This window comes from Sturnus vulgaris, chromosome 9 (assembly GCF_052056855.1).
Source record: "Sturnus vulgaris isolate bStuVul1 chromosome 9, bStuVul1.hap1, whole genome shotgun sequence".
NCBI lineage: Eukaryota > Metazoa > Chordata > Aves > Passeriformes > Sturnidae > Sturnus > Sturnus vulgaris.
The window spans coordinates 17,885,200-17,899,112 of record NC_142251.1 but is presented as its reverse complement, the minus strand read 5'-3'; the positions used below and the strand labels follow the sequence as shown (position 1 = coordinate 17,899,112).

At 40.8% G+C, this 13,913-nt stretch overlaps 1 protein-coding gene across 4 annotated transcripts in view; it reads right to left on the bottom strand.

Moving 5' to 3' along the window:
* Positions 1 to 4,460: 4,460 nt before the first annotated feature.
* HCCS (holocytochrome c synthase) overlaps positions 4,461 to 13,913 on the bottom strand; it is a 19,571-nt gene continuing 10,118 nt past the window's right edge. Inside the window, exons 1-7 of one of the 4 annotated variants that reach the window (XM_088170018.1) lie at positions 10,926 to 11,030; positions 10,366 to 10,515; positions 9,519 to 9,667; positions 8,785 to 8,933; positions 7,589 to 7,708; positions 6,971 to 7,057; positions 4,461 to 6,736 (exon numbers count right to left, since the gene is read on the bottom strand). In XM_088170018.1, the coding sequence (XP_088026144.1) occupies positions 6,538 to 6,736; positions 6,971 to 7,057; positions 7,589 to 7,708; positions 8,785 to 8,933; positions 9,519 to 9,667; positions 10,366 to 10,480 (819 nt within the window). In that variant the 5' untranslated portion in view covers positions 10,481 to 10,515; positions 10,926 to 11,030 and the 3' untranslated portion in view covers positions 4,461 to 6,537. Of the gene's footprint in view, positions 6,737 to 6,970; positions 7,058 to 7,588; positions 7,709 to 8,784; positions 8,934 to 9,518; positions 9,668 to 10,365; positions 10,516 to 10,879; positions 11,031 to 13,913 lie in introns of those variants that run through there. The other 3 variants (XM_088170019.1, XM_088170021.1, XM_088170020.1) reach the window with 3 other exon arrangements.

The following is a 13,913-nucleotide window of genomic DNA, read 5'->3' as shown; positions in this document are numbered from 1 at the left end:
ATGAGACAGTATAATGTCAGCTTGATATTTTTCACTCTATGAAAATATCAGCTTCATGTCAAAGATCTAAATTCCATCTTAATGTAATAAATTTTTGTGTATTCACAGACAACTGAAAATGCTAAATATTTAAATTTGAAATGAACATTTACAGTTACAATCTGGCCTTCATACTGCATTATTATGAAATTGAAAGTCAAGATCTTATTTCCTCTCTTTCTTTATTTCTTCAAGTATTGAAGTGTTTGATAGAAGTTTAGGCATATTCTCTAAATGGATACTTCCCCATCAACATGTGGCAAATAAAGTTTAAAAAGAAAAGTCTCACTTTTTAGTCAGCCTATATTAAACCAGCTCCAACATCTGTCACAAAACGATTGTGCCACCAGAATCTTCCACTTTGCCTGACAAGGCAAACAGAATGCAGCCTTTCATACATAGGTTAGATTAATCTTCCAAAATCTTTTGCCAGTGTTACTTGCAAAAGCAGTATCCTTCCACTCCCTGTAATTACAGCCTCAATTAGGTGTTGTTTCAACAACCACTAGTGACTATACATAAAATGGTGCATTTAGACTGTTTTTTCCCCAGCCTGAGTGGCAAATCAGAGGAGTGGACAGACATTTGGAGCATCCATCTGTATCTCTGTATTGTCAATTCCACGGCAGCCCCTTTGCCACCTCCTTGATCGTAACTGCAGGCGGTGCTAAAAGCACATCCTCCAGAAGGCATTAAAGGACCACTAGGAAATCTAGAAGTCGCTGCAGTTGCCCATTTGGGGCTCACAAGACCTACACTAATGAGGAATCCACAACCACAGCGAAGGTGACAGCTGACTAGTGCAACACAAACCACCTCTGCCTTTGGGCACTGCTGCAGGACAGCTGCAGTGCCCATATTTTCTGATACAACAGTGCTGCCAGCTCTAATGCAGCCAGAATGGCATTCTTACCAGCCAGAGCTGCCCTTACCCGAGTTAAATCACACCTTTTTCACAGACCTGAGAAAGAAGCCACCATTTCTCTCAGAACAACTGAAAGTGTTATTGCAATGGTAGAAATCTTACCCAAAGTGGCTTGTACAAAAATGGCAGAGAGAAACCAACAGAAAATCTGTAAAAATCTCTCCAAATAAACTAAGAGGCAAAAGCTTGAAGAAAACACAAAGAGAAGCAACCCCAGTAATTGTGAAAATACATGATAAAATAGAGAAGTATTTTTCCCCCAGTATTCTTAAGTACAGCTAGTGGAAAAGTTTTCTTTTTCTTTTCTGTGCTTTTTTTACAGTTGAAATAAACCGATTTAACAAAAAATTTACATTGCAAATTAAAGCTGCCAAAAGTTGCATAGTTTGCTGTAAGGTTAAATTCAGCATTTTCATGAGGTTTTGCTTTTCAGTTCTTGAAAATGAGGTAACAAATTCTCATTTATATATAAAAGAAGACTTAATTTGAGGGAAAAACAAAACAGAAGAAAAACCTTTTCTATTACTTTTCCTTGTAAGTATTTTAGAAGCAAGTTTTTCAAGGATTTGTGATCTAACAGTGCTTTTTAAAGGCACTTGCATTTATCCTCCATGCATCAAACTGCTCTAAGTCAATTCCCTGAGACACTTAATCTTTTGGCAGATGGAAACTCATTTTGAAAGTGTACTAATGATCAATTAAAGCATTAGCTATCTCTGCAGACAGGAGGTTTATGGGGTCATAGTCTTCAGAAGCTGGAGGCAAGAACAGCAGCATGTTAGCAAAATAGCTAAAACTTTCTGTAGTTACCACAAAATTGGCAAAACATTGGAAAACCAAAAACATGACAGTCTTTTTTTGCCATAATATGTAGAAAACAAATGTGATTGTTTCTATTTTGTGAGAGAGGCCATGGCCCAAACTGAATGTCAGCAAAAGAAATAATCTAATCTTTTAAATTTTCTTAATGAAGCCTAATAACTATCCTAATACTTCCAATAAATGTACATAATCCTTTGATAATTGGATTTATTCAGACTCCAGTCAAAAATATGTACCCACACTGCAAATATGCAGGCTGTATTGTGGGGAGCTGCCATGGGAATCAGTGGCTCCCTGGTAATAACATGTCATTTCACACATGCTCAAGGCCCCAGAGTACTCTGCCCAGAAATTTCTATACAATGTGATGTACAAGTAGTAAGACCAAATAGATGTAACTGTCACATTCATAAAACAATATAAGATTCTTCCTTTAGGAGTTTGACAAGCCATTTTTTCTTGAAGGAAAAGCACATAAAAGTGATTAGCCATCTAATGCAAACTAAAAAGGTTGCTTTTTATGACCTGACATATCTATGAACATAGATTACTAATACCAACATTGATGAGAGAATCAATACTTACTTGATTCACTGCATAAAGATCTTTGCATGCAATTTACCTTGTACAAAGGTAGAATAATAAATAGAATATATCTTCTTTCAGTGAGAGTAAAATTGCATGAAGTTGCCTACTAAACATTTGTAAAAAGCTAGCAACCCCGTGCATTTTTAAAAAGAACATATGTAAAGATACTTGTGGGTAGGGAAGGGTATGATACTGAAGAGATAAGCACATCTAGCACCGAGTAGTATCAAATACAGTGGCTTGTGGGACATTACTACATGGATTCTCCTCCAGGCATAAGCACAGGAGGATTAGCATGCCATATCTTTCCTAAGTGTTGGGAACAGATGTCTTTAAAAAGTGATGGTTCTGAAAGAGGCATTTCTACCCTATATAAAAAACAAACTTTCTTAAGAGTCCTAATATTAGGCAGTGCTTTTTAGTCTGCCAGGTCATTTTTAGCTGCTGAGGTACAGCAATGTATCTGCCTTCAACTTTTGCAATTTGGCACATTAGCTACTCTTCCCCCACACTTTGATATAAGAGCAGAACAAACACAATGGGAGTGCATAAGATGATAGACTATTTAAGACCATTTTCAGAGCACTGAGAGGTCCTTTGCCACTCTCACACCGTTTGAAAGCAGAACAGTATTCATCAGCACATTTGAGACTTCCAGTTTACAGAGCACATTAAAGTCCTGACGGTAAATACATTATGTAAACACTAGACAGAATTTCACACTGAACTAGCATGCGTCTTTCACCTCGTAATTCAAAAAGGGTAATCCAGAACACTACTTTGGCAGTAGAAAGTAGCAATAATCAACAAAGAACACAACTATCTTCTTACAGCAACACAATCCCTTCCTTTTACAGCAAAGCAGGGCAGACATTTCAAGGCTTAGCTGAAAAATTCTTAGAGCAATTGAAGCTAGGACTATGAGCCTAGTGTGAAAAGCAGGAGCAAAGGTGTTTCTAGGGGACAGGGGAAAAAACAAATGAGGAGTGACAGAAGAACTACAGCTCCCCCTTCTAAACTGCCTGCAAGAGCAAAATGTTACAGGATGACTCAAGAGACTCAGGAACTCCAGGCATCCCAGAAAGATCAGCCTCTGAATTACTCCCCAGTTACAAAGCACTCATGTTGGCCAGATACTAACAGGACAAACTGCAGTAAAGCAGAGAGCTGGTTCCTCGTGACTGAGCAGCGAGGTGTTGGAGGCACAGCACCAGTCTGGTGCCCCTGTACTAGGCTGGTACCTGTGCCAGACACCCAAGTGCAGGGGAGCCACTGCAGCCTGAAGTGACACAGCTGCAAGCTGCCAAAACCCATACCTGAACACAGAATGGCTTCCTGCTCCAGGAAATAAAGATCAGAACCACTCCTGACTGCATGTGCATGACCCAAGGCCTGCTTACAGTTAGGAATGTTATGCTGGAGTCCTATTCCACCAGTCCCAAAGCGTGCAGTTTCTGGGAACTGCAACATCCTTAGAACACATCTTCAGGGCAGGCCAGTGGGGCACGCCTAACTTGTTTCATCTGCAAGAGTCAAACAAAATAGGTCAAGAAGGGCTTTGATACAGTAAATTACAACACAGGTGAACTTTAGATATCTAAATACAGAACTAATTGGAGAAGCAGCCTTTCTTTAGTGAGTGTTTGCATTTTCCCTTTGAAACGTGCACAAGGTTAACCTTGGTTTGAGATGTTGGGTTACAAATTCTGTTCAGCCTGACCAGGATTGGGAACCTGATGTCACTGCAGAATTCGCTGAGAGGACTTGATCGGGATACTTCTTCACTTTCTTGGGCTCCATGAACTCTCCATACCTTCCTATACTTACAAAGAAAGATATAAATGTATTTATTGATGCATATTTAGTCCTTGGGTTTTGGGTCTGTATTCACCTGAAAAATTACTAAGTATATATTCAAAGACATGACAATAATTAAGTTGTAGTAATATAAAATACACAGTAACAATATCAAATATATACTCCACAGTAAGATTTTAGTTATAACAGACTAGAATCTCATATGACATATGCAAAAGTTCATTTTAATAATTCTTACAGCTAAAAGCATGATCACCAAATACCAAAGTTAAGAAAAGTATATTTATTTGATTCTCCTTTTAGTTTGATGACAAAGTAGTACATTTCATTAACAGTAGCACAGAAAAGAACAATTTTGAATCTGTGGAAGATGGAAAGTAACAGGAGACAGTAAGCACACCAAGTGGCTTGTGAGTTTCCCCACATTTAGCAGCAATTACAATTTCCATGCTCTCAACATCACACTGCTGAAATCAACAAAGCAAACTCGTGCTTTTGAAGCTTCTGAAGTACTCCCTGCAGTGATGTAGCCTTTCCATATTTAGTTCAGAAATACAGAATCCTCAGTGTAGCAAATTTTCAAATGCATAAACCAACAGCTACAAAAAAAAATACCAAACAAAAACCCACCACCCCAAAAAGAGCACTCCTAATCTTTACTGTTAGAACAGAGCAGTTCCTTCATGTCCTTCATGAGTCAGATATGCTTTATACAAACTCACTTTTCATTTATCTTATATGTGAATCACTGAAAAGGTAAAAAAGGAATTAGCAAAGTAGATATGGGTAAGAGCATGGTTTTCCTCTTAGGATTCTGGATAATATTTATTTTACCATGCACAACAGTTGTCTCTGAAGTGGGAACTATTAGTTATCATTAGAATTCTAAGTTGGAAAGCTTCCCTGACTAATTTTTCCCTAAATGGGAAGTGATTTTCCTGAAACATTAAGAGGGGCTTCCCATAAATCCAAAAACAAAGCAAAACAGCAAAACAAAGGTTCCAATGTCAGTTAAACATAGGCCACTTACAGAAAGTGAAATGTACAGCTAGTTCCCCGTTAAAGTTGGGGAATTTCAAGAAGGCAGCTTCCCCCATTTGAGAAGCTGCAATGTGCTATGCTCTTATTCCTTTCCATTCCCAAGTATTTTGCACAGCACCTGAGACTTACTGAGTTGTGCAAACTTAAAGCTATTACAGTGGAAGACATAAAGAAGTTAGTTCCCCCCTACTAAGCACAAACAATAATCAAATCTTTATGCCATGCATTGCTCTTACAGAACATTCCAATCAACCTTCTCCCTTGGCAGTTCTGATACTCTTTTAGCCAGTTATGTACACACCTGTAATACATCTCACTATCCTCACATGTGACTGTGTAGTCACACCCCCTTGTGCAACTCCTTGTTATATAAAAAACCATGCTGTAAAAAATATCATTAATGCAGCCAGGATGCCAAATACAGATACACTACAGGAGGTTTTTAAAATAAGGCTTAGCTCTGTCCTGAATTCATTACATGACACACATTACAGACATGAAAATACTGTAATAATGCATTTTCTTACATCAGAAAACCACCTTTTAAATATTCAAATAAATAGCCATTAAATATCAATTTTATGTCCTTTTAGAAATGCTCTTTAAAAAGTCATACCCATTTCCTGCTTCTAACATGTTCTTCTGCTCAAGGAAAAACTGCAGATTGAGGCAGTATATTCTCCTTTTCTACAGAATAAAGGAAATATACCTTTAAAATACTCATACCACACTGCACCTCCTTTAACTGATTAACTGAAGTTGAGAAATATGTATCTGAATAGGTAAAATGTCCATGACAAAACAAATACATAGTTTTATAGTGTAAATAAAACATGTATTTGAAAGAGTCCAGATCTTTTACCCTTTGTTCATCACAGAGGTATCCAAATATTTTAAACATGTGAAACAATTTATGAAATTTCCAGTTTTCACTAATGAAGTAATAGTCAAAACTCCAGTCAGAATCAGAATTGCAATGTATTTGGAGCAGCACTGAAGTAATGAACCGCAAAGAAGGCGAGCTTACACGGAAACTGAGACAAAGTAAGAAAGGCTTCCCAGTTCTTAAGAAAATTAAGATACATGTTTTTGCTAATGTAACTTTATTATTCCATTTGAAACACCACAAAGCATTGGGGTACTTAACAAGGCATTTCTCTGTCCTCCCTTCTCACCCCAAAAGAACAGTGGTGATGCTGAAAGCAATGACAGCTGCAGTGAACTTCTGTCTCAAGTCCCAATATTCCCACATCCACTGTCTTAGTGGGAAGCAGTAACTTTCCGAGTACACACCACAGGAGCAGTCACGAGGTCCAGCGCCACCAGGCCACCTTCACTCTGTCCCACACGGCCGAGAGCGAGTCCAGCGCGGGGCGCACGTCCAGGATGGTGAACTGATAGTTCTTATCCACTGCTCCGCCGTCGTAGTAATCGATCACGTAGCGCACCTCCTTCCCACAGCGGTCAACGATCCAGTCATGGCGATCGAAGGGCAGCTCGTACCTGCGGGGACAGGGAACGGCCCACGGAGATTTTAATGGATCTTATCAACCTGCGAGAGCAACTCTAATTCAAGATTGCTTTGTCCGTAAGATCCCATAAGTACTTCTATCTTCTGGCAATTCTAACTTGCAATAGCAGTTCTGAAACATCTTTAAATTTAATTCTACACCATTTTCCCAGACACGTTTCTCTAGCCTCCCATCTCACTGAAGATGTTCTTCCCTGCCCACATACCCCATCCATGAACGTATCCTGGCTCTTGGTGAGTACTCCTTTGCTTTGCCTCCAAACCGCATCAGTGCCGGCCCACATGGACATTCCCTGTGCACACAATTAAAAAGGAAAATAGCTTTTACCTTTTAACACAGTCTTATTTTCAGTGATTAAACCACTATGGTAATTTGTTTTAGCAACAGAGGAACTGAGTAGAAGAAAGCAACAGTAAAAAATTAATTACAAGTTATATCAATCAACTTTTTTCCTTTTTTAAAGTTTGGAAAAGTCACCCAGTTTCTGCCAGCACTTACTGCTGGTAGGATAAAGTATCTCTGATATGCTCCACACCATTGTTCTGATTTGCCAACAAAGCAGTTCTCTGCGAATCTAATCCCCAGACTGAACAGATTAAAGAACAGGAAACCATAATCCAAACTACTGTGTAAAAAGATCATGGAATTTCAGAGAAAAAATTTTTAATACCAAATGCTTAACTAGTCTGTGTCTTGTAGGAACAGGGACTATGCTGTCCTAAAAAGTAACAGTTTGCTTTACACCAGTCATGCTAATCTAAATTTCCAACTCATGTCTTTGTCATAACAAATAGTCCGTATGCAACATTTCATAGGTACATACACAGCATGTAGAGCTTCCCATTTCAAAATCTCTTTCCAAGCTTGTTCATTATTTTGATTATGAATCTTAATAATGTTGGTCATGTCTTCACTTGTTATGTCATCATCTTTCCACCTCCACCTAAAAAATAGGAACTTGAAAACAGTTTATAAACATTACAGCATAACTATTCAAATTTCCTCTGTTTATCTGATGAACTTTTGAATTGAGATTTAAGGTTGTATGCAAGATACAAGACAAGTTCACAGACTTCTGGCTCGTCTGTTTAAGCATCTTGAGAATCACTTCATTTTCTGTACAGAAGTGTAGTTATCCAACTTATCATCCAGAGATCCACAAATTCTACATAGCTAAATTAACAGCTTAACTGGATCAGAAATTTATCAGAGTGTGCAAACATCACCACATCCACAGTATTCATAAAAATGCTTAGGAAAAATCCCACTTGCATTCCTAATGCAGAGAAGTCCTGTATTCAATACATTTTGCAAACACTAACAAATACTTTTCATCTCTCTTGACACTGCACTTTGACTGCAGGTGTGTTTCCTTTTCAACTGGCATAACATTAACACATTTCAGTGTTTACAGGGCCAAAACTTGTATGTTCCATACAGGCTGCTTATGTCATATTGTGTTATGAACCCTATCAACACACAGAAAAAAGAATTACTATTGCTCCAAAAGTAAACTACCTATAAATGACAAACAAATCATTACAAAAGAAGAAGAAAGCATCAGCACAGGAGTCTTGCCCACAGTAAATTTTTGCAAATACCGAAAATATCTACTTGCAAATTTCCCCATTTTCAGCAATTCTGCAAAGTTAGACGTTCTCACATAGAACTTCTACTATAATTTTACAGCATTAGCATGAAACCAACTGAGTTTGAAAGTTGGCAATCATGCAAACTTTGTCTATACCTGTGCATGGACTTTTAAGAAAAATTTCTGAACCAGTAGCAGTTGCTTCACATTTTTTACCATCCTCCTGATCACTAGGAGACACATGGCCTTTGAGACCAACTCACCCTTTAAAACAAAGATGTTTATAAAAACAGCACTTTTTAAAAAAGAGCTACTTTATTATTTAGTGGTTAAAATCCACAAACTCTCTCAAAAAAAGAATATTAACTAACAATACTAGTTCATGAATTCCAGGCTCACAACATATCGATAATTCACAGTGCATTTACCCTTTTCTTAGCATAGCATTCCAGAACATTTGCTCTGAAGGGTAGACCCATTTCTTGTCAGAATGTGCTCTAGGAATGGAAGATTCTTCTCTAACAGTTGACAATGGAAACGGTTGACCTGGGGATGGCTGCTGATTGGGAGGAGGCATCTGGAGAACAAGGAGAACCAACAACAAACTACAGTATTAGCAGTTTTTTACGTTGCACTGTTTGAGAAAAATCAAAGCATAATCAATCAACTCCTACAAAGATCAAATTCAGCCATTATTTAAGTCCACCAAAATTATCTTTTGTTGCAGCAAAACTTTTTGCACAAGTTTGTCATCAGAAGACTACAGGAAAGCCCTAACCCTAAACTTCAATTTTCAAAAGAGCAATGCTTTTTGTAAATCAGAGGAAATATTGGAGATGCTAATCAGAACTCAATCATACTGCTATTACACAGAAACTAAAATTCACCAGTTTATCATAAAAAACATTTATGTAACTATTAAGTAGAGAACAAAGATATTTAAAACAGGAAAAACACCAGAGATGTAAGTTTTAATAAAATGTTAAATAAGATGTAACTCGTTTTTAAATAAAAATTTGCACAAAAAAGAGAAACAGTAATCTTAAAAAAAAAAAGTTATTTCCCAGTTTCCAGCTTACATACTAACACTATTTACATTTTTGGATATAATACTTCAGAAGAAACAAGACTAAGGGAAACACACAAAGCAAGCCTAAGTTACCATATTGCTGGGATCGATGTCATCTTTCATTTGAGATGCACCAGACTTCACAGGACATGCTACAAACTCATAAGCTCTTTCCTGATGTGCAGGAACATCATCTGTGTTCTCAGTTCTGTGATCAGCAGTCTTCTTGTGCATTGGACAACCTTAAACAAAACAGTAGTATACATTTCGCTTTAAGATGAAAACTCTAATACATGAAATGGAAAAGTTCATTGAAAGCTCATGTAAATGCAAATGGGTATTTCACTCTTTCTTCTGAGCTTTTCAACAGTTTTTAACTGCTCTCTTTCCTGCACTTCAGGACCCAAAATTATAAGATCTCAGTTTCCTGTGTAGTCTTTGAATGCTCATTTCCTACCGCCATGCTAGTCCCCATACTGAACTGTTTGTACTTAAGATTTCCTCAGGGAAGCCGATTCAGAGCATTCACTGTGCCAACACAAGAGTTGATGTCCTTCTCCAGGCATTCATCTCATTCCACCCTTCTGCTGTCCTTTCCAGACTCAAGGTTTTTAAAGACAAGCAGTCAACCAGTCACCATATCTGTAGGGGCTCCCTGACCCTGTACCACACCACAGAACAGATCTGGGGGCCCCTGTGAAACGGGACAACTGGGAGTGACCCACAGGTTCTACAGTAAGCACCTCCTGTCTCTACAAACAAAGCAGCTTGCACTGTGTTCTGGTGAACAAGTGACTCCTCCTAAGGAAAATTTACTTGAGAATTTCTTTTGTTAAACAAAACCTCAATTTATTTGAAGAGTTTCTCCCTTCTTCCCCTCAAGATTTTTCAGTCTGGTTTCCACGTAGAGTTTAGCTCATCTAGGTTTCAAAATTATTACCGCTCATTTTTTCCTGATGCATGGGACATTCTGAAGGTGCAGACGCTGTCTGATATTTCCTGGATGCATTGGGTGACTGCTCTGCACCAGCCGGAGAGGATGCGGACAAACCCATGGCCTCTGCACACCGGGCGTTTTAAGATCAAACTTCTAAAGAAAAAGAAAGCAAACATTCGTGCCACAAAACTACACTGGTTATTTCTCAAGGTGAACGCCACGTGCAGGTGCAGTGCTGCACCACAGATTAAAAAATTAACTGGAAAATCGCTTTAAGTAGCAAGCTTCCAGCCCAAACAAAACCCCAAGCCCCGACCAGGGCTGCCCCCAGCTCCTGCCCAGCCGCTCCTCACGGTCCGTGAAGGACAGCGGCTCCCGGAGCGCCCCAGCCCGGCCCCGCCGTGACCGACCCGCAAGGTCAGGGCAGGCCGGGCGCCCTGCGCGGCCCGCGGGCACCGCCGCCTCACGGCCCGCCTCCCAGCGCCGCCAGCCCGGAGCGGCCGCTGCCCCACCGCACCCCGCGCATCCTCCGCACCCTTCCTCCTCCTCCTCCTCCTGCTCACCCCGCCCGGCCCGGCCAGCCCCGACCCGCGCCTCAGCGGCGGCCCCAGCGCCTCGCGAGAACGCGGCTGCGCCGCACGCCTGCGCCCGCCGGCGAGGGGCGGGCCCGGGCCTGGGACCCCGCCCGCCGCCGGGGCTCGGGGAGCAACGGGCACGGGCCTGGGACCGGGACCCCGCCCGCCGCCGGGGCTCGGGGAACAACGGGCACGGGCCTGGGACCGGGACCCCGCCCGCCGCCGGGGCTCGGGGAACAACGGGCACGGGCACGGGACCCTGCCCGGGTCTCTGCTAGCCCCTGGGCGAGCGGGCACAGGACCCTGCCCGGGTCTCTGCTAGCCCCTGGGCGAGCGGGCACAGGGCCAGGTCCCCGCCGGCCCCGGGTCCCCGCCTCGCCCAGCGCACGGCTGCCCAGTCCTCGCAGCCCGGGGAGCCCGCAGGGGAGCCCGGCAGGGAACAGGAGCTGGGTCTGAACTTGCCAACGACAGCGAACCGAGCTGGCGGTGAGCCCCGGCAGGTGCGCTAGCGAGAGCTTCGTGTGCTTGTTCCTCGTGCTGTGGGTTTGTTTGTGAAATCGTTATCCCTTACAACCGCAAATAATTGCCTAAGTATAGAAGGAACCCACAACGTACTAGCAGCACGCATCGATACTGTAAAGGGGTATCCTTTTTATTATTAAACTTGCGGAGGTAGTAAAGTTACTTAAGATTATTTTAAAATATCAACTAGCCAAAAAAAGTGTCACAGCTCTTTTAAGATTTCCTAAGAATATTGTGTTATTTCCAAGCCAGAAGATGCAGTTTACCTATATGTGTGAAGTACTATGCATAACACAGAAGATAGAGCTCACAGTGCATCAGAGCACGGAATACTACCTTCATCACATCCCTTTTTGACCAACAAGTGATAAGACCTGGCTATGCAGTAACCACTGTCACAGTAGGTACAAACCCCACAGGACTATTTCCATGTTCATCCTACCACGTGCACTCTAAAGAGGCTGTCAAGTTCAAAAAGCAGGTGGGGAACAGAGAAACATTCATTATAAATGTATAACAATTAGAACTGATTTTAAAAATACCCACAGTTTTTTCCCAAATATTCTACTTCATTGTAACAATTAAAACTAAAGTATAAATTAATTTAATCGTCAAGTAACACAGTTATTCTAGTATCTTAGGATGAAGAAAACCCAAATTCGTATGTGGAAGAAGATGTACGTACATATAGAAATGAGTGATTCTATCCCATTTGTTTCAAAAAAGACAAATTCTAAACCACACTGAAATAGTTTTAAACAGCAGTATTTCAAAATATGTAAGTACCTGAATTTTAAAATTTATATATTTCTCTCAAGAGTGTTTTTAAGATAGTATGTAAAAATTATCTTTCAAAGTAGGATCTTTCTTATTAACAAGGACATTGCCATTCAGTGTGAACATGAAATAAAAATACATACATAAAGTAATACCGAATATTCATCCTTTTTTGCCCTTTTATAGTCTTGATTACTTAAGAGGAAATTGTTTTCTACCCTTTCTGCATGCAGGAATTATTAGCACAGCATATTGAGAACCTTAAGATAGAAATTTAGCATCATGTCAATGATTGAATCTCTGCTATATGCCCTAGAAAACATTGTGATTCCCTCCATCATTCCCCAATAGCAATAAGCTATCATTTTTAGGCTTTGCTTGCTACATGCCCAGAACCACAGAACATTTTGGATTAGAAGGGACCTTAAAGAGCCTCTCATTCCAACCCCTCTGCCATAGGCAGGGACATCTTCCCCTGTGAAAGGAATGAGAAGGAGATGTCTTTACAAACTGTGGGCCTGATGGTAGGTAAGGCCAGATACAGAGAGGTTAAAGAAGCAATAGGGGGAACCATAAATTCCATAGGAATTCCACTAATTGACACAGCCTGCTCCTCACTCAAGACTGCTAAATCTCTGCATTTAGAGAAGAATAGACACAAGGAAAAAGGGGAAGGGTAGATATACATTAGAAAGGGGTCTTAGGTGTTTCAGGGCGTCTGTACCTCTCAAGTACCTCAGCCAACGGGCAAAGAGAGAGGAAAATGCAGCCAGGAAATTAGGATAAAAAGGAGGCTGCATCCCCTAAAAGTTTTGAGAGACCCCATGGGGAATGCCCCATGATCTGTCCCTTTATTTGACTAAAGTTACAGGAGTCCTCTGTCTCCTTTTTGGACATAAACCTCTGGTGTTTCTGGATTAATTTTCCTGACACCTACACCAGGTAGCTCAAAGCCTCATCGAACCTTGAACAGGGGCATCCACAGCTTCTCTGCGCAACCAGTTCCTGTGCTCTTCTCACAGAGAAGAATTTCTTCCTAACATCCAATCTAAACCTGCCCTCTTTTCAGTTTAAAGCCATTCCCCCATGTCCTATCACTTCATGCCTCTGTAAAAAATCCCTCTCCAGCTCTCCTGTAGCCCCTCTACATACTGGAAGGGGCTCTAGAGTGTCCACAGAGCCTTCTCCAGGCTGAACAACCACAAGTCACCCATCCTGTCTTCACTTAAAAACACTGTTTAGTAAGATCCTCCCACCGAGCAACTGAAATCTCTGCTCCTCAGTATTTCAAGTCAGTGGCTGAAGGACTCTACAGTAAAACATATTTTCTCTCTGATGCTCTCAAATGGAAAATTGGTTCTACTCCTTCCTCTCAAAGTACATAATGTCAGTATGCCATCTCCCTGCTTTCCACTATCACTCTCCACCAGAAGCAACAACTGCATTAGTCATTGTGTAGGTAATAGTTTCACCCTCTGTAAGATGAGCCAAGCAGCAAGTATTCTTAGTCAATGTAAAGCCTTCTTTACAAAGAACACCAAGGGTCCCAATCTCAATGAAGCACACAACCTACCCATAGGTATACTGCACTGTAAACTCCAGAAAAGCAGAGCAAAAGATACCACAGTAGTCCGTCCACCTTCTAAAATATGAGAGATATCCGTTGTGAAGAGTGAC